Source organism: Chanodichthys erythropterus, chromosome 10 (genome assembly GCF_024489055.1).
Source record: "Chanodichthys erythropterus isolate Z2021 chromosome 10, ASM2448905v1, whole genome shotgun sequence".
In the NCBI taxonomy this organism is placed as follows: domain Eukaryota; kingdom Metazoa; phylum Chordata; class Actinopteri; order Cypriniformes; family Xenocyprididae; genus Chanodichthys; species Chanodichthys erythropterus.
In genome coordinates, this window is record NC_090230.1 from 51,959,779 (window position 1) to 51,978,246 (window position 18,468).

General features: G+C 36.0%; 2 protein-coding genes across 6 annotated transcripts; both read left to right on the top strand.

Annotated features, from left to right (window-relative positions):
- Window positions 1–578: 578 nt before the first annotated feature.
- Window positions 579–6,867, top strand: ska1 (spindle and kinetochore associated complex subunit 1). Of its 3 annotated transcripts, none has more exons than XM_067399420.1 (7): window positions 579–669; window positions 1,372–1,461; window positions 2,305–2,429; window positions 2,651–2,754; window positions 2,924–3,064; window positions 6,267–6,436; window positions 6,708–6,867. In XM_067399420.1, exons 2-7 carry the CDS (start codon window positions 1,374–1,376, stop codon window positions 6,854–6,856), a joined length of 777 nt encoding a protein of 258 aa, XP_067255521.1. In that variant the 5' UTR covers window positions 579–669; window positions 1,372–1,373; the 3' UTR covers window positions 6,857–6,867. The 3 variants fall into 3 exon arrangements, with proteins under 3 accessions (XP_067255521.1, XP_067255523.1, XP_067255522.1); XM_067399422.1 differs by lacking the exon at window positions 579–669 and adding an exon at window positions 1,064–1,143; XM_067399421.1 differs by lacking the exon at window positions 579–669 and adding an exon at window positions 1,065–1,285.
- A 671-nt stretch (window positions 6,868–7,538) lies between these two features.
- On the top strand, window positions 7,539–16,117 carry slc2a11l (solute carrier family 2 member 11, like). Of its 3 annotated transcripts, none has more exons than XM_067399418.1 (12): window positions 7,539–7,626; window positions 7,824–7,922; window positions 8,174–8,334; window positions 10,275–10,399; window positions 10,488–10,617; window positions 10,803–10,942; window positions 12,941–13,131; window positions 13,394–13,504; window positions 13,636–13,737; window positions 14,785–14,860; window positions 14,970–15,097; window positions 15,490–16,117. In XM_067399418.1, the coding sequence occupies exons 1-12, from the start codon at window positions 7,546–7,548 to the stop codon at window positions 15,706–15,708; spliced, it is 1,563 nt and encodes a 520-aa protein (XP_067255519.1). In that variant the 5' UTR covers window positions 7,539–7,545; the 3' UTR covers window positions 15,709–16,117. The 3 variants fall into 3 exon arrangements, with proteins under 3 accessions (XP_067255519.1, XP_067255518.1, XP_067255520.1); XM_067399417.1 differs by having other exon boundaries at window positions 10,803–10,951; window positions 15,490–16,112; XM_067399419.1 differs by lacking the exon at window positions 7,539–7,626 and adding an exon at window positions 7,658–7,748 and having other exon boundaries at window positions 10,803–10,951; window positions 15,490–16,108.
- The last annotated feature ends 2,351 nt before the right edge of the window (window positions 16,118–18,468 follow it).

Here is an 18,468-nt window from a genome sequence, read left to right on the forward strand (position 1 = left end):
TATCGTCATCTGCACATCAATTAATTAAGCATTTTCTCTATTTCAGTTTATTAAAATAGACAACATTGGACTTGGCTGCAAAAACCCTATAAAAACGCATAATTACTCACCATTTAATAATGGTGAGTATATGAATAAATAAATAAATAATGAATAAATAAGAACGCTGTAAAACATACCACAGCATGTGTGAAGGGAAGAAGATCTTCAGGTAAGTTATATGAAAAAAAAAGCGCTAAGCCTAAATTAATCCATTTTTTTACAATGCACATTTCAGTTATTTAATTAACAGTAATATAAAGACATATTTGATGAAGTTCAGAAAACCCTTAACTTTTATACAGATATTTATTGCACAGCATTGACAAAATCGGAGAAAGAAGACTTAATAATTAGATATTAAATCAAGATTGAGCCAGTGTTAGAAAAAATACAATAAAAATAATTAAAATAACATCGAATTTAAAATAGTCTAATCAGAAATTACAAGTTTTTGCCGTGAATTTGTGAGAAATGCTGAAGAGTTTCTCTCTCTGCCGAAAGTGTGTGGACGAATCACAAACTAGTGCCGTCTGCGCGTGCGTGAGTTTAAACGTTGGCGCGATCTGACTTCATATCCCTTTCTGAAATATATATTGATCAATCCCATAAAAAAAACAGGTTTGACAGGTAAGTATCATTAATTTTACTTATATTTTCTTCGTAAACTGATAATGTTGTCGATTTATCCACATCCATATCGTTAGATTGAGACCAATACAAAACGCGACTGTCCTTCTAGTTTCTTTAATGTTAAGTTACACTGATGAAGAAGAAGTGTTTGTGAGCCATGTTTATGTCTGTAACAGATCATTTAGACAGAAGAAAAACTGCGTTATCGGTGTGCAGCACGGGCTGTCAGTCACTAGGTTTGTTGTTGTTGTTGTTGTTGTGCTGTTCATCCTGCGCGATATGCGTCAAGTCACGTCATATGTGAGTTCATCAAGACAAACAAAAATAAATGAGGGCGAAAAAATGATAAAGCCTTCCATGAAAGCTTTAATTGTAAACATTTCGGCCTTATCAAGAGTTGATATAATTTGAATTGTGACATGCCTTGTGTAACTTACTTGCGTTCTGCAGGGTTGTTAAGACGATGCTAAGGTTTTATCAGTGTTTGTTAATGTTCTTTGTTAATGAACTTGCTGGGTTATTTGTGTTTAGAGTGGTGGCTGTTGCTAAGGTGTTCTAGGTGGTTTCTAGGCCGTTGCTACGAATATCTGTCTTGTTCTTAGTGTGTTGCTAGGTAGAGGAGTCACACAGTCCTAAGCATGGTCTGTCTTTGAATATATGCTCTTGTTGACCTCTAATCTTTTTATCTCCTTTTTAAAGAAATGAATCACTGTGAGCTTGAAGAAGTGACACAACATATTAACAACAAAATTTCCATGATTAAAAGACTCCTGGAGCTTCGAGCTGTTGGTAAGCTGCATTTACTGTACCTGATACTAGTGATGCACTGAAATATATTTTATTTTACAAAAAAAAAAATTACTTTTAATTTAGCTGAAAAATGAAAATAAAGCATTGCTTATTAAATTGGGGTACCTGAACTCCCTATGCTGTTCAGTGTCATGTTCTCAGGTGATAAATTTAACCAGTCATAATAAAGTTATTCAGCAATGAGCTGCCTCTCAAATATTTTAGCCAAACACGTTTTAACTTTTACATCATTTTCATTCATGGTGAAGTGTGTCCAGACTGCTGACAGTCAAAACATGCCAGCAGAGAAACGCTAACCGTCTATAGACCCTTTTCACATTTCCATGTTTCCAAGTCTTCTCTGAATGAGAGACTTCATTAAATCTATTTTTTTTGTTTCCGTTTGCACAAGTAGCAAAAGAAAAATTCCACAATATTGTTTTCACAACTTTCAAAAAGAGGAAAAAAATAGAGAGCGCTGGATAACTGCAGTCAGAAGAGAAAAAAGATGTCAATTTTCACGTCACTCCATATAGCCGCTGTATCAGAAACACCCTCACAGCAGCGTTAACTATTTTTTTTGTAATATGATGAAAAGGTAATAGAGTGTTATAAATGTACATAGTCTGTGAAAAGGGTCTATTAAACATCACTATTTAGGCCCTCCAAAATTGAAAATGATTTTCTTTTGCTGTTTTGGGTGCTGAAATTTCGGTGCATCTCTTCGCGTTAATCTTATGTAATGAATGAGTTCGCAACCTGACTTATATTTTGTAATTTTAGATTATGTTCCTTGTTGGCGGAATGATTTGTTATGGTATGTCTCATGTGAATTTTCTTTAGCAAAAGATCCAGACAAACGGGGGACCCTTCTCAAAATCGAGCAAGAAGTCACTGCCATCAATGAGCTTCTTGATCGCTTTGAGAGATATGTGGGCCAGCAGAGAGACTTGCTGAAGCATTTGAAGGTGTCTGTGATATTTTCATTAATATTTATTTTATTTTGTAGATAACATCTGTAATTGTAACATTTAGTGATGTTACTGAACTTTTTCTGAATCAATTGAACCAAATTTTGAAAGTGCATACGTTCAAAGCTATATATATATATATATATATATATATATATATATATATATATATATATTGTTCTCTTTTTTTATGAATCTTTTAATAATTTTTCTAACAGGATCTAGAAGGGTTTTTCCAGGAGGACGTACAGGATGCCCATCATCTCAAGAACAACACCCCTCCGCACATGCCCAAAAGAGGCCAACAAGCAGCTCCGCAAGGGTATTTCCTATTTTTGTGTCTTTTTCCTAGCTATCCCACAGTGGGATGGTGTCTTATTCAGTTTGCTTCATCATTAGGAAGCACCACAAAAATCTCAAAAAGATAAAGCCTCAGCCAGCTTCTGTTTGACTGAAACTGATAAATTTGGCTTTTTTTTTTTTGTCTTCAGAGGAGGACAGGTGGCAGTTCAGAGCAGGCAGACAGATGCGCCCCCCGCCCCTCAGGAACAGGTGCCACCCAGGAAACCTCAGCGCAACCAGATCAAAGAGATGGAGTTCATTACCATCCCAGAGTTTGACAGCATACCACCGTGAGTCCTTCCACAAATGTCTAAACAAACTCTGTGAGCAAATACAGTAAAGAACAGTAAACAATAACTGTGTTCCAAAACACCAGTGAGCCGCCTACCTAGACAGCATAGCGAAATCCTGATGTGAAGTTTGTTCCGAAAGGTAGGCTACCTTCTGAGATGCTAGGCTTGTTCGACTTCATGCGGTGCCGCGAAGATCGGCTGCCGCCTGACAAAAGCAATGCATTCTGGTTAGAAAATATGTCCAACTTTGATCGGTGCTGCAGTCGCCTTAAAATTACACGTGCCATCAAAATACCGTGAGAGCAAAACGAGACGTTAGGTCAGCATAGGTCAGGTGCTGCAGTTGCTCAAAATCGGCTGCGAAAGCCTTGATGACGACACACTTTATTCTCACTGGTCAGATTCTGTGAGGACAAGGACAATGTGTGTTGCTTGTTTTTTCTTAGACAAGTTCCTGTATTTAACCAATCTTGATATTAAATATCTGATATTCAAAACATGGGAATTTCAATCGCATCCACTTCTTCGGGTACAATCAATGCAAAAATCATGTGGTCTGCCATGAATGACGTTGTTTCAGCACACTACGGAAAGTACAAAGTGTCCGACCTGACAGCCGTCTCTGTACTCCTTCCCCACCTGCAGCTGGCAGATCTCACCAGCCTGTGGCAGGCTAGTGTAGTTCATCTCGAACAAGCCTATTGTCTGTTGACAATCCCAGGATGCACTGAGTTTTTTTGTTCAGTTCCAAAAACATATGAAAAATCTATTGACAAATGGACTATTTTACCAAACATTTATGCGTCCTATACAATTTTATGCTGATTATGGGGCCGTTCACATATTGCATGCTTAAATTCGCATTGTGGTCGCAACACGCATGTGGTGTGTTTTCCAGGCGCATCGAGATGAAAAATTTCAACTTTTCAGAATATCCTTTGCTGAAACTTCATACTCCTCGTGGAGAGCGCAGTTCATGGTTGCATAGCAACGACAGATGCCACTGGAGCGCAAGCGCTTTTTCCACACGTTTTTATATGCGATATGTAAATGGCCCTTATAGCATGCTGTTAGCTTAGCAACATGCTACCCCTAAACTCTATCAAGGGCAACAGTGGCCGTCCATTTACTCTGCGGACTTGGTTCTGAAAGTATGTTTCCCATAGGGATTTTTAAAAGTCTTTGTTGAAGAGTTATAAGCCATGATGATGACAATTCCATTTTGGCTAGAAAAGTATTTGAAAGTAGTTACCTAATACATCTACTTTAAGGGTTAGTTCACCCAAAAATGAAAATTATGTCATTAATTACTCGCCCTCAAGTTGTTCCAAACCAGTAAGACCTTCGTTCATCTTCGGAACACAAATTATGATATTTTTGATGAAATCCGAGAGGTATATGACTCATCCATAGACAGCAATATAATCACCACTTTCAAGGTTCAAAAAGGTACTAAAGAATTTTTGTGGTCAAAAACAAAACAAAAATAAAGATTTTATTCAACAATACCTTCTCTTCTGTGTCATTCTCATACGCTGTACACGTTGAAAATGCTGGCTCAGTGTTGGCCGACACCTGTTCGCGTGAGCAGCACAATGCATGCATGCGATGCTGACGCAGGAGATGGCCAATACTGAGCCAGCATTTTGAACATAAACAGCATATGAGAATGACAGAAGAGAAGGTATTGTTAAATGAAGTTGTTATTTTTGTCTTGTTTTTGCACAAAAAAAGTATTCTCATCACTTCATAAGTATTCTCATCGCTTCATTAAGGTTGAACCACAGCAGTCATGTCAACTGTTTTAATGATGTCTTTAGTACCTTTCTGGAACTTGAAAGTGGTGGTTAAATTGCTGTCTATGGAGGAGTCATATACCTCTTGGATTTCATCAAAAATATCTTAATTTGTGTTCCGAAGATGAACGAAGGTCTTACTGGTTTGGAAAAACTTGAGGGTGAGTAATTAATGCCAGAATTTTCATTTTTGGGTGAACTAACCCTTTAATCTAGATAACAGAGAAAACATATTTTTCTCTACTTTTCTACTTCTGTCCACACTGAGACGATGTTTTTGTCCTGGGAAATCTGAGTGTTTTTTTTAAAGATGCTGTCCCAAGTGGGTAAATTTAAAGATGATGATGCATGCTTAGTCATGTAATGCATATTGTACCAATATATATCTATGTTTATACTGGTATGTGCCTGCTATGTGCTATTCACTTTCAGTGTTGCTAATAGGGATGTCATGATACCAAATAGTAGTCTGTACTGATACCACCAAAAGTACATGATACTTGATACCAAAGTCGATACCACGGTAAAAAAAAAAAAGAACAATAATACTTAAACATTTAACTCCTTTATTTATACAGTAGCATAAATAAATACAATAGAATAAAGATACAAATTAAACAATGCTGTATATTTTTCAGGTAGGACTAACAGTAGTATTAAAGTAAAAATACCACAGAAATTGAATAATCAAATCTAAAATAATAGCATAGCCATAACTGTGTATAAGTTAATTATATCAATTTAGAATCCTTATTAAAGCTTTTCTTTTGTTGTTTGATTATCATTACCAGCCAATACTACAAAGTAGCAGGTTTTAAATGCTGCTGTCACTAAGACCTAATGGACAGAGACAATATGCTGTTACACATGCTGTTCACATTCACATAACCAACTGTGCTTATGTGAATATTCACCAAGATTGGCATTTTGACATAACTGTGTGTATTTGAACGTTTATGTGTAATAAGTAATGTTCGGTACCATCGGTACTTATGGTACTGTTGAAAAACAAGTACCATCAGGAATTTAAATTGTTGATACCAACTTGGTACTGAAGTATTGGTTCTGTAGTTTCTAAAGATAAATGTTACATTGTACAATCTTCATATTCCATATTCCTACTTCGTCTTCCATTACACACAGAAAATATAAAAATAAAAAATAAGACATTTTTGCAAAACAGTTAAAACCATTATTGTGGAGGGAGAGCGTTTTGAAACTAAAATGCAATTTTCAAATGTATCCAGATAATGTAGACGTACCCAATGTAGGGGGTAAAACGGAAGAGAGTTCACTTGGTTTTGGAACAAGAATGCCACGATTGACCAGAGAACAGCTGTTATGCGGTTCTGTTTTGATTCTACATCTTTCAAATTTCTTCAACTTCACTTTTGCTGTCACAGGTACATGAAAGGCCGTGTGACGTATGACCAGCTGAACGCAGCAGTGCAAAGCATCAACACAACTGTGACTGCAAAATATAAGATCCTCCATCAGTCAATCAAAACCATGAACAACGTGTCCCGCGCCCTCCATCAGCGCTTTAAAGACCAAGAGACAAAGGACACCAAGGGTATCACAGTTTGTCTGTCTGTTGTCTCTGTTCTGGAGCCACAGCTCACAGTCTTATTTGACCTCATTTAGCTCTGCAGTCCATCATGTATTAACAGTCTTGTCATATTGAGAACTGAGAGTCAGCTGTTTGCTCCAAAAAACTATTAACTCCACGGGTACATGAACTGGTATAACTGCTCTGATAACTAGGTCATTTATCCTGGTCTGGTGTTTAAAAAGCTCTTATGGGCTGAAAGAGGTCATCCATCAATGCTTTTTGTGTCCCTCAGGTCAGTTTTTCATCGTTGAGCAAGACATCAGAGAGTTCGCCCAGTTGAAGGTGGACAAACGGTTTGTGGGCATGTTGAATATGCTACGCCACTGCCAGCGTCTGAAGGAGGTCCGAGGCGGTGGTCTCACACGTTTCATCCTGCTCTGAGGGTCATAGATGGCCACATCTCCATCACATCACTTTGAATGGAGTTTTAAAAGGCACCGTGCACTAAAGGATATGTTTGTTTGAGAGCTGTTTGCTGTGGAATAATTTTCAGCATCCAAATTGTTTGTCAAATCATTATTATGTACATTAAAACCTGACAGAGAGATGGATTTATGTGTAAAATACATTCTGTTATTAACTTACCTAAAGAAACGTTCACATTTTTATCTACAACATAAATTACACACAGTTAAACATTAAATGTTGAAACCGTTGTGTGCTCAAATCTAACACAAAAACTCATTATTTTGCTGAACAAATGTCTCTTCATTTAATGTCAACAGACTTAATTTACTCATAAATCCTGTTCTAAAAAACCATTAGATATTCCCAGGAGCACCGCATGACAAATTTGCATTCCAGGTCGGCCTACAAATTGACATTGTGAATACACAGTTGATATTGTACATGGGTCACTTTATCTGTGATGATGAAATTATAAGTTGATTGCTGTATTATTTATATTGGTGGAAAGAAGAAAAATATTGGAGCTCAAATAAAATTGTAGTATTTGTAACCACATCTGAAATGTCAGTATCATTAAAAAAAATTGGCGAGAGTGCTGTTTTGACATTTTAGTATTATTAATTTTTGAGACACTGCTTCAGTTAACAGTACCTGACGGACATATGAAGATGAATCCGACTCATCAACTTTACCCCATTTTCACACCAAAAACTCAACCAAGCATGAAAAGTTACACATCAACAGTAAGTTAGACATTTCTGTTCTTGCTTTGTCATCTTCATGCGCTTCTTAAAAAGACATCAAGACTCCATGTAGAGGACACACTGCATTTGCACATACCATGACAGGTGCTTTAAAACAACTGGTATGCTAACTGTTAAATTACATGATTGTTTGATTGTCCAGTTCATTTTCATCAAAAATCGTAAATTTTTTGCAGGGAAGAAGTCCTGTGCTCGTTGCAGCCATTTTCATATCAGGAATAGGAGGGACCTTCCAGTATGGCTTCAATATCTCTGTCCTGAACTCGCCATCACTTGTAAGTACCTGTGTTGTTTGGTTATAAAGTGTCCTAGGGGGATTTACTGTCTCTCTTGAGCTGCAAATAGGGGGGTTGGAGGTAATCAGTATTAATCACATGCATTTATGCCGCTGTCTTAAGATGAGACATTCCCAAAGGATCAAAGAATCAATACATATCAGAGCTTATGTGTTGGTGCTAACCTGTGAAACGTTGTGGTTCAATAAAATGAAATGAATGACATAATCAGCTTGTGCTTACATTGCAAGTTTATTAAAGAGCTGGTGAACAGCACCTGCCAGCAGCGTTATGGCCACTCTCTTGAGCCCTGGGAGCTGTCGCTCATCTGGTCCTTTATTGTGTCCATATACTGCATCGGAGGACTGGCTGGAACCCTGTATGCTGGACGTCTGGCAGGCATGTATGGAAGGTAATGGAAGTGTGTCCATATAGCAGACATCCCAGTCAGGTCATTGTCTGATGCTGAATTAAGTCATCCTAAAATGAAAAGATAAAAAGATATTTTTGTATTTTGTCCATATAATGAAAGCCAATAGGGTTCAGTTTTGTTTTGCATGATATGGATAAAAACATGCAAAAGAAACGTTTAAAAGCATTTATTTGATATAGAATCTATTGAAACATTATAAATGTCTTCACTTATGATCAATTTAATGCATCCTTGCTGAATAAATTATTATTTTTTTTAATTAACAGGTTAATTTTTAGTTGTTAACACGGATCCTTCCACAGCCCATTATTCGGCATTTTCACTAGCATCTTTGGTATTGAACATTCTTAGCATGTGAATAAATAACCAAATGTGAGCACTTCAATGAGTGACATGGGCTTTTAATTCCAGAACTGACCTGATATAATGCTAAGGGGGGAACATGCAGCCATTGATATTTCTTTAATGCAGTCTATCCTAGATTAAGCCTCTTCAGGTTATGTTCTGTTCCTGTAACCGAGCTGGCAGTGCAAAAAATTTAAAATGTTAACGCTCTGTCATTTTAAAATTCCTAAAATGGATAGTCTACCCAAAAATGATAATTCCCTGATCATTTAGGACCTGTTTACACTAGTGCATTTTTGTTTGAAAAAAAGAAAAACATAACTTTTGCTATGGTTACGCCTGTCGTTTGCACTACTTTTTGAAGATGTTGGGGTTGCGTTTCAGCGTGTAAATAATAACATAGAGACTGAACTGCAATCTTTGCTGGCTTTGTTGTCATTTTTAGCAGCCATTGTGTAGTTAAACTCTGCATTTTTTTTATACCACAGCTACCTACATGCGCAAGAGGCAACCGTTTACACTTGCACCCATATGCCCAGTGTGCATGAGCGGTGTGCGATGTGACATGCGTTTTTGGTCATGTAGTGTAGATGGAGATTGGATGGAGAACGCTGTTTTAAAGTGAAAACGCACTAGAGTAAACAAGGCCTAAGTCAAATTTATGTTACAAACCTGTATGAATTTCTTTTTCTTCTATAGGAAAAAATATATATATATATTTAGCAGAATGTTCATGCTGCTTTTTTTTCCCGCATACAATGAAAGTGAAAAGTGACCAGGAGATGTCAAGCTCTAAAAATGACAAAATGCACCATAAAATTATTTAATTATATAACTTGTGCACTGTATTTTTAATGCATGGTGTAAAGTATTTGTACAGGTATTTAATCAATTTATGCGTGAAATATATGAATATAATAAATCATAAAGCCTTATGATTAATTATGATGCATATATCGACCCAAGGGGAATTATGCACATATATGTGAATCAGTTACAACGAATTATAATCAATCAGTTCTAGCTTAATAGTTGTTTAGAGAAACTATCCCAGTTTATCCGGCAAGCTGTTAGTTTTCACAGACTATTATGAAAAGAAGGTTATTCTCTGGCCACGAGAATGAACTTCCTATTATAGCATCAAAGCGTAAAGCATTGGTGCTGGATCGAAAAAAACGTTAAAGTGACCTGGTTTTTGTTGAATGAGCAGCAGAACAATCGAGCATGAATAATGTGTTTAATATATGAAAACTACTAATATAGAGGTTATACATCTAAATATATACTGGATAGGTTATACATATATACAAGAGCAAAACTAAAGGCAGGAAAAGAGAGAAGACAAGTGGCAAAACGGGATCGACCTTAGCCACCCCTGCTATAGAAGCTTACATGGTGTTAAAAAAGAAAGAAAAAGAAAAAAATTACACAATTAAACAACATAAGAGTGCGTAAATGACAATTTTCATTTTTGGTAACCATTACATTTTTGGTCAATTTTAAGTATTTAAATTCTTATACAAAGAGCAGCGATTAAGTGTGTTTTGTACAATGTGTGTTTTAACCCTTCATAGGAAGACAACTCTGCTTTTGAACAATGTGGTGGCAATCTGTGGAGCTGTCCTGATGTTGTTGAGTAAAACCGCCCTCTCGTTTGAGATGATCATGGTGGCACGTGTCCTATACGGCCTCAATGCTGGTGCGTTGGAAAAATCTGTACATGTATTTTCTTGATTTTTATGTTTTCTTTCTATATAAACTACTTGAGTGATGTCTGTGCACTGCAGGTGTGTGTTTGACTGTCCACACCATGTATATATTGGAGTGCGCCCCCAAGAGGCTGCGTGGGATGATTGGTGTGTCTGTGGCCTCTTTTGTCTCATTGGGGAAGTTCTTCGGTCAGCTGCTTGGGATTAGGTGGGAAATTAACAGCAGGTTCAACTTGTAACATTTTCTGTTACTTTGGCTGTCCATGTGATAACCAAAAGAATTGTATGTATATGTCTTCATGTATATGTATATGTCTTCTTCATACTTTTTTTTTTTTTTTTTTAAGATTTAAACTTTAAAACAGTTTTGAGTGTGACTTGTGTGTGTGTCAGCGAGGTGTTAGGCACTGAGGAGCGCTGGATCTGGCTGCTGGCCTTCAGTGGGGTGGCTGGTCTCCTGCAGCTGCTAACTCTGCCCTTTCTCCCAGAGTCCCCGTGGTACCTCCTTCTAGAAAAGGCAGACAAACACGGCTGTGAGATGGGTCAGAACCACAGACACCTTCTTTGACATTTAAACATACACTACCAGTAAAATGTTTGGAATATTTACAATTATTAATGTCCTTGAAAGAAGTCTCTTATGTTCACAATAATATAAGGCTATGAAATACAGTAAAAACAGTAATATTGTGAAATATTACAATTTAAAATAACAGTTTTCTATTTGAATATATTTTAAAATGTTATTTATTCCTGTAATTCATTTTCAGCATCATTACTCCAGTCTTTAGTGTCACATGATCCTTTAGAAGTCATTCTAATATGCTGATTTTCTGCTTCTTTATCAATTATTATCAGTCTTCAGTTATTAATAATGTCACTTGATCAAAGTGTTTAAGTCTTCTTCTTTAATCTTAATTTCCCCAAACTTTTGAATATTGGGGTTTCCACAAACATTAAAGGTGCCCTAGAACTTTTTTTAAAAAGATGTAATATAAGTCTAAGGTGTCCCCTGAATGTGTCTGTGAAGTTTCAGCTCAAAATACCCATAGATTTTTTTCTCTTTTTTTTTTCTGCCTATTTTGGGGCATAATTAGAAATGAGCCGATTCAGGGTGTGTGGCCCTTTAAATCTGGTGCTCCACGCCCCAAGAGCTTACGCTTGCCTTAAACAACATAAAAAAAGTTCAAACAGCTAATATAACCCTCAAAATGGATCTTTACAAAGTGTTCGTCATGCAGCATGTCTAATCGCGTAAGTACAGTGTTTATTTTGATGTTTACATTGATTCTGAATGAGTTTGAGGCTGTGCTCCGTGGCTAACAGCTAATGCTACACTGCTGGAGAGATTTATAAAGAATGAAGTTGTGTTTATGAATTATACAGACTGCAAGTGTTTAAAAATGAAAATATCGACGGCTCTTGTCTCCGTGAATACAGTAAGAAACAATGGTAACTTTAACCGAATTTATGCTAACAAAACATTTAGAAAGACAATTTACAAATATCACCAAAAATATCATGTTATCATGGATCATGTCAGTTATTATTGCTCCATCTGCCATTTTTCGCTATTGTCCTTGTTTGCTCACCTAGTCTGTTGATTCAGCTGTGCACAGATCCAGACGTTAATACTGGTTGCCCTTGTGTAGTGCCTCGATCATGGGCTGACATATGCAAATATTGGGGCGTACACCCCGACTGTTACGTAACAGTCGGTGTTATGTTGAGATTCTCCTGTTCTTCTGAGGTCTTTTAAACAAATGATATTTATATATGAAGGAGGAAACAATGGAGTTTGAGACTCAATGTATGTCTTTTCCATGTACTGAACTCTTGTTATTCAACTATGCTGAGGTAAATTCAATTTTTGAATCTAGGGCACCTTTAAAGGGATAGTTCACCCAAAAATTACAATTCTGTCATCATTTACTCACCACTTACTCAAGTTGTTACAAACTGGTATAAGTTTCTTTGTTCTGCTGAACAAAAGGAAGATATTTTGAAGAATGTTTGTAATCAAACAGTTGTGGGGCACCATTGAATTCCATAATATGGGGAAAAAACTGTTCCTTAGGTCTTACTTCAAACATGCATGAAATTCACCTAAATTTAAATGCTCTTATCAATGTGGCTATTGTGGTGCGCGGTCATATTCGCACCAGTTGGCTGCAGTAAATGTGGTGTATTCAAACAACTTTGACATAGTCTTTTTACATTTACCCGCTTTAAATGCATATTGCCAGTCGTGCTCTTTAGGTTGCGCTGGGGCTTGTGCCCGCCATCGCTGCTTGCAGCAATATTTTTAAATTGTAATATTATTTCACAATATTACTGTTTTACTGAATTTTTGATCAAAATAAATGCAGCCTTGGTGAGCATGAGAGACTTATTTCAAAAACATTTAAAAAATCTTTCCGACCCCAAACTTTGTGTGTCAAAACAGTATTTGTAGCTCGACACATCACATTCTCTTTAATTGTCCAGTGTGTATTCTGACAAGTTGTGTGACAATGTTTTTTACGGCTCAGCTCTGCGTAGGCTTTGGGGTGCTAAAAAGGACCCAGGACCAGAGATGGAGGAAATGTTGGCTGAACACGCCACCCTGAAGGGAGTGAAAATCCAGGGGCTCATGGACCTCTTCCTCGACCACAACGTCCGCTGGCAGCTCCTCACCATCCTCGTCACGTTCGTCACTCTGCAGCTCTGCGGCATCAATGCCGTGAGTCACAAAAAAAGACGTGTTGCCACCCGCACCTGCTCAATCTAAAAATGATTGAATCGAGAATGCTTATTTTGACAAAACACAGAGCCATATGCCACAGTCTGCTCAGGAAACTGATTTCACGCAGCACAGAGATCACATTATGAGAACTTTCTTTTTGAAGAAAGCCAATGTAATTATTTTCATTCAGTTTTCAAGGATGAATAATAGAACTTAAAGATATTGGTATTCAAATGGCCTGTAATTTGTGTCTTTGCAGGTCTATCTCTATTCGTTTGATGTGTTTCAAGCTGCTGGTATTGCCAAGGAGAACCTGCGGTATGCCGCCCTGGGGACAGGCCTGTGTGAAGTCTCCACCTCCATTGCTTGTGTGAGCCACACTTTACCACCTCAATCCAGAGACCAAATATTTCATCTAAGCTCAAAATATGATGTGACCTGGTTTAAAGGAATCTTCTGTTGGTTTTGTGTGGTTGTTTACAGTGTTATTTTTTTATCCAGGTGCTGATTATTGAGTGTACAGGGAAGAGAGTGCTTCTCTTTAGGGGTTACCTGTGCATGGCGGCCTCGCTTGCCCTGCTTACGGTCACACTTTACCTTCAGGTCTGGTTATTTTTTAAGTCTCAAGTTTCATTGCCATTATATGCGTTGTGTGGTTAATTATTGAGTGAGAATACAAGTTATAGTTTGTGTATGGCTAATAATTTAGTTATTAACAAGAAGAGTGCTGTTTGTGATGTGATTTAAATTGCAGCTACATTTAAAGGGATAGTTCACCAATAAAATTTAACAAGTCAGCATTTATTTAATCTCATTCCAAACCCATTTGAGTAAGAAATTTGAGTCATCTCATCAAAAATGACAAAAAGCATCATTAAAGTACGGTATAAGTGGTCCGTATACTGTAACTCATGCGCTGTATGATCCATGTCATATTACAGATTTGTGTGAGGAACGGACTGAAATGTAAGTCCTTATTCATAGGAAATCTTTGCTACAGCTTTGAAATCTCAGTTTGCTCTTTTTCATTTAATGAAAGTGAATGGGAGCTGGACTGTATTCCATGTCTTTTGAGTTTTTATATCATTATGCACAGAAAACCTTCACCAGAGCTCTCAAATGCCAAGTTGCTGATTGTATGGAAGTAAATGGGGGTTGCAGATGTCAAGCTTTAAAAATGATAAAAAAGTACATATATTGATATACCTTATTCAATGTCTTTTTAAATCATATGTTTTGAGTGAGGAACAGGCTGAGATTTAAGGCTGATATTCACAGAAAACCACCAAATTTCTGCTTGCTCTTTTAATATAATAAAAGTTAATGGGGTCTGGAGCTGTCAATCTCCAAAATGACTAAAACGTCTCATAAAAGTACAATGTTATTCCATGTATTCTGTGATCACATGATTGTTCTGTGTGAGGAACAATCACAATTGAATTATTCACAGAAAACTGTATACATATTTATAGTTTCATTAAAGTAAGAATGTCATATGGGTATTGAACAGTCATTTTTATTGGATTATTTCTGATGACTTACACATCAAAGAAAAACAAATGAATGAGCATTAAATGAAATGATATTTTATGACTAACAAGCCACTGTTTATATTACATGAAACTGTTCATGAGATTGGCTTTGTTACAGGACTTTGTATCCTGGATGCCATATTGCAGCATGGTCCTTATTTTCAGCTACATTTTCTTCTTCTCTAGCGGGCCAGGTACATCCACACATTTTTCTCTTCTTGTGTAATGTTCAGAATACATTTCAGACTCTTGTTTGTGGCTCTGTTGTCTCAGAAATCCTCTTGTGAATTCTCTCTTCCACAGCCGGTGTGACAGCACCACTTCCTGGTGAGATTTTCACACAGTCTTATAAACCTCCAGCGTTCATGGTGGCTTGCATCCTCAACTGGGTCGGACTCTTCCTAGTGGGCATGTTGTTTCCTCTTATAGTGGTGAGCTGGTCCACTTTAATCATTTTAATAGTTTTATGACCTATTTTTGATAAGCATTTTTAATCTCACATGAGATAAAGTCTCTACTCGTGTTAGTAGCCTTATAAAACATGAAGTGGGTTTCCTTATGAATGCTGCCATTTTTAGATCACATGACCATTTGAATACTATTTTTCACTATTTGGTTACTCCTCTTGTTATCCAACACTTTCACTTATCATGGCTTAATGTGAACAGTGCATTTCAACAGTAGAATCTGTAACTGAAAAATGGTGCCTTTACATACATCCACACCACTAGGTGTCAGTATAAGTGTAAGATGACTTAAAAATATAGAGTGCACCTTTGAAAAGTTATTTAGTTGTTTTTTTACTAATGTATTTCCATTGCAGGAGCATTTGGATTATTTCTGCTTCCTCATATTTTTTGTGTTCTGCTTCCTCTCTGGTGTTTTTGTGTGGTTCCACGTGCCTGAGACAAAGAATAAAACTGTTCTTGAGATCACAGAAGACTTTAAGAGAATGCACCAGAAACGCAGACACTCACTACAGTCCAAACTGAGCTCAATACACATCAACGATATCCAGACCACCATATCTACCAAGCTTTAGCGCCAGAATCAGTCATGTAGTCAGATCAAAAGCTGACCAATAAAAAGTTATTTCACACCCAATATTCATTCTTTGTTTTGATGGCTGATGACAAGGGCATAGATTTGGTTTCAACTTTGAATGTTGGTATGCTGCCTGTTATTATTTTTTTAAATTAAAAATAATAGTAATCTGTTTTATAGCATTATTGGATCATTTATTTCTTCTTTATCTATCTATCTATACTTCATAACTTTATGCAATTTATGTATAATCATTCATCAAATTCTAACATAACAGTGATTCTAGCGCATTGGTTGGGCGTTACCAATCGGTTCAATGGAGGGGAAGTATTTTTTGTATAATTATGACAAAATCATATTTGATTAGAAACAAAATTATTGTTACAAAATAAATGACTTCTACATCATTTTCATTTGATCTTCTGTGATTTTCATGTTGAAATATTGGGAGGGGTTGTAACTGATGGATTTGAATATTGGGGGGGTTACCTCCCCCCACCCCCCCCACAAACTACGCCCCTGGCTGATGATCTGTTTGTCTATTCTGTTGGTGATATCAAGTGTGTTAAACTGTAAGCCACATCCCATTTGTAAACTCAAAATCTAATTTCAATTAGAGGCGTACTGAATGTTGAATCAATATATTCGTACTTTGTCATGGCAAGAGACACCAATTCAGGTTTGGCCTGATACAGTTGTTGTGGTGCAATGGCTTTATTGACATTGTTCCTTGGATGGTTCAGAAGAGTGATTAGTACGCCTTGAGTATCTGTTGAGTCCTCAGAGGTGTGTTGACCTCTTACCACACCATACAACTCAAATATGGGCTCCACCAAAATGACTATATAATGTGTCATCTCACATAACCTCCTGAGACCCATGCATAGACTTTTGTCCACTGTAGTGGACGTTATATTTTAGCAAATTTCTCTGACACTGTATGTGTCACAGTTTTAACTCAGGAGTCCTGTAAAAAGCAGAGATTTCAAATGTTTGGAAGTTTCACTGACAACTCTCTCTCTCTCTCTCTCTCTCTCTCTCCTTGGTCTTTAATTATTATGACTGATATTGATTGAATGATCAAATTAAGCACTCTCATGGAAATATATTTTGTAATTATCATTTAAATCTGACAAATTTTCAAATAGTTTGTCATAAATCAATATATCTGGAAATGTTATGAGGTTTTAAATCAGAATATGACTTTCTGTTACCAAAAAGGACATGCGGACGTCCACTGTAGAGGACATCAGACATTTTGGGAGACGCAACAAGTGAATAGGGAAATAAATTATACATCAGTATTCCAATAAAATATTAGATATTCTTATGAAAATGTTGCCAATTATTACTCTCATTATTAAACTTCTTTTATCATTACATGTTGCTTCAAGAACACATGAATATGCAAATTAGATACAGTGTATCAATGCATTGTATAGAATGGGAAAACCCGCTTATGACTATTTTACACACGTATCACATGAAGTAAAATAGTATACCAAATCATTCTGGTATCTTTCCTAACAGTTGAGAATCGTCTTTATACAATGTTTGGTTAAAGAGAAGTTTGAAACCTAAAAAAAATGATTGGTGAATAAACAAAATAAATAAATAAAAATCCTTTGTTTTTGCCTATACTCCTTTATTCATGCCTTGTTATTTTTTGAATAATGAAGTCCTGATGTCCACTACAGTGGCCATTGCATAACATATTCTGCATGTCTTTTTTCAAAAATGCCCCCCCCCCCCCCCTATTTGTTTCTTATGCTCCAAGCAATTTAATGACAATAACAATAATAATAATAAACTAAATTGGTTCTCCTGGAGGATAAATCATCCATTCTTATGAGGCTTACCCAAAATAGTCAGAAAATTGCTTTAATATTTATATCAAGTGGTTGTTGTATCCTTAAATATTAAACGATTTATTTGGATTACATATTTTCTAAAATATATCACATTATTTACTCAAAAACAAATGTTTAAAATGTGGGTTAAAGGTATATACTTCACTAGGACATTGAAGGTAACCATTCAATGTCCTACACTTTAATATGGATTGAATATATGATTGAGAATGTGTCATATGAAAAAAATTGTTAGCTTAATTGAATGGAAATCACACAGATGTTTACGTGGTGTTGGTGTTTTTTCATTAGTTTTTTTCTTTTTTTTTTCTCCGATTTGTATGTTTTATTTATTGTTTGAACTGGTATGTTATATATAAGGAAAATCAATAAAAATTTAATTTAAAGAATGTTGGTAACCAAAGAGGTGGTTACAATTAACCTCCTTTATGGACATTAATCTGAAAAAACAACAACAACAAAAAACACTTGAATCAACACTTGTTTTCGTTAACTGAAGTAAGGCTGAACTAAAATAAAATGCAAATATTAGGTAAAAACTTAGAAAATTAGAAATGTTGTCTAAGCAACTAAATACACAAGTACTAAAATAAACTGAAATAAAAATAAATTAAGCTAAATAATATATATATATATATATATATATATATATATATATATATATATAATATAAACTAATAAAATTGGCTACAGGCACATTACAAAATTATCTAACCAAAATTAAAATGATAACTAAAAATATAAAAATAAAAGCTCATTCAAAATATTCCTGAGATTTGGATTTTTCTCTATTATGTAGATGTCATATTGCAGCATGATGTAGGCTAAGGAAGGTATATGGGCACCCAAAAAAGACATTCTTTCAAAATATCTTCTTTTATGTTCCA

What these genes read in the sequence shown, in the direction of transcription:
- ska1 (XM_067399420.1), top strand. Translation starts at nt 1,374, where the DNA reads ATGAATCACTGTGAGCTTGAAGAAGTGACACAACATATTAACAACAAA. An exon ending in CAACAAGCAGCTCCGCAAGG is followed by an intron (nt 2,755 to 2,923) that starts GTATTTCCTATT and finishes TTTTGTCTTCAG; the next exon opens with AGGAGGACAGGTGGCAGTTC. An exon ending in AGAGACAAAGGACACCAAGG is followed by an intron (nt 6,437 to 6,707) that starts GTATCACAGTTT and finishes TGTGTCCCTCAG; the next exon opens with GTCAGTTTTTCATCGTTGAG.
- slc2a11l (XM_067399417.1), top strand. Translation starts at nt 7,546, where the DNA reads ATGAAGATGAATCCGACTCATCAACTTTACCCCATTTTCACACCAAAA. An exon ending in TCCTGAACTCGCCATCACTT is followed by an intron (nt 7,923 to 8,173) that starts GTAAGTACCTGT and finishes TTACATTGCAAG; the next exon opens with TTTATTAAAGAGCTGGTGAA. An exon ending in CTGGCAGGCATGTATGGAAG is followed by an intron (nt 8,335 to 10,274) that starts GTAATGGAAGTG and finishes AACCCTTCATAG; the next exon opens with GAAGACAACTCTGCTTTTGA.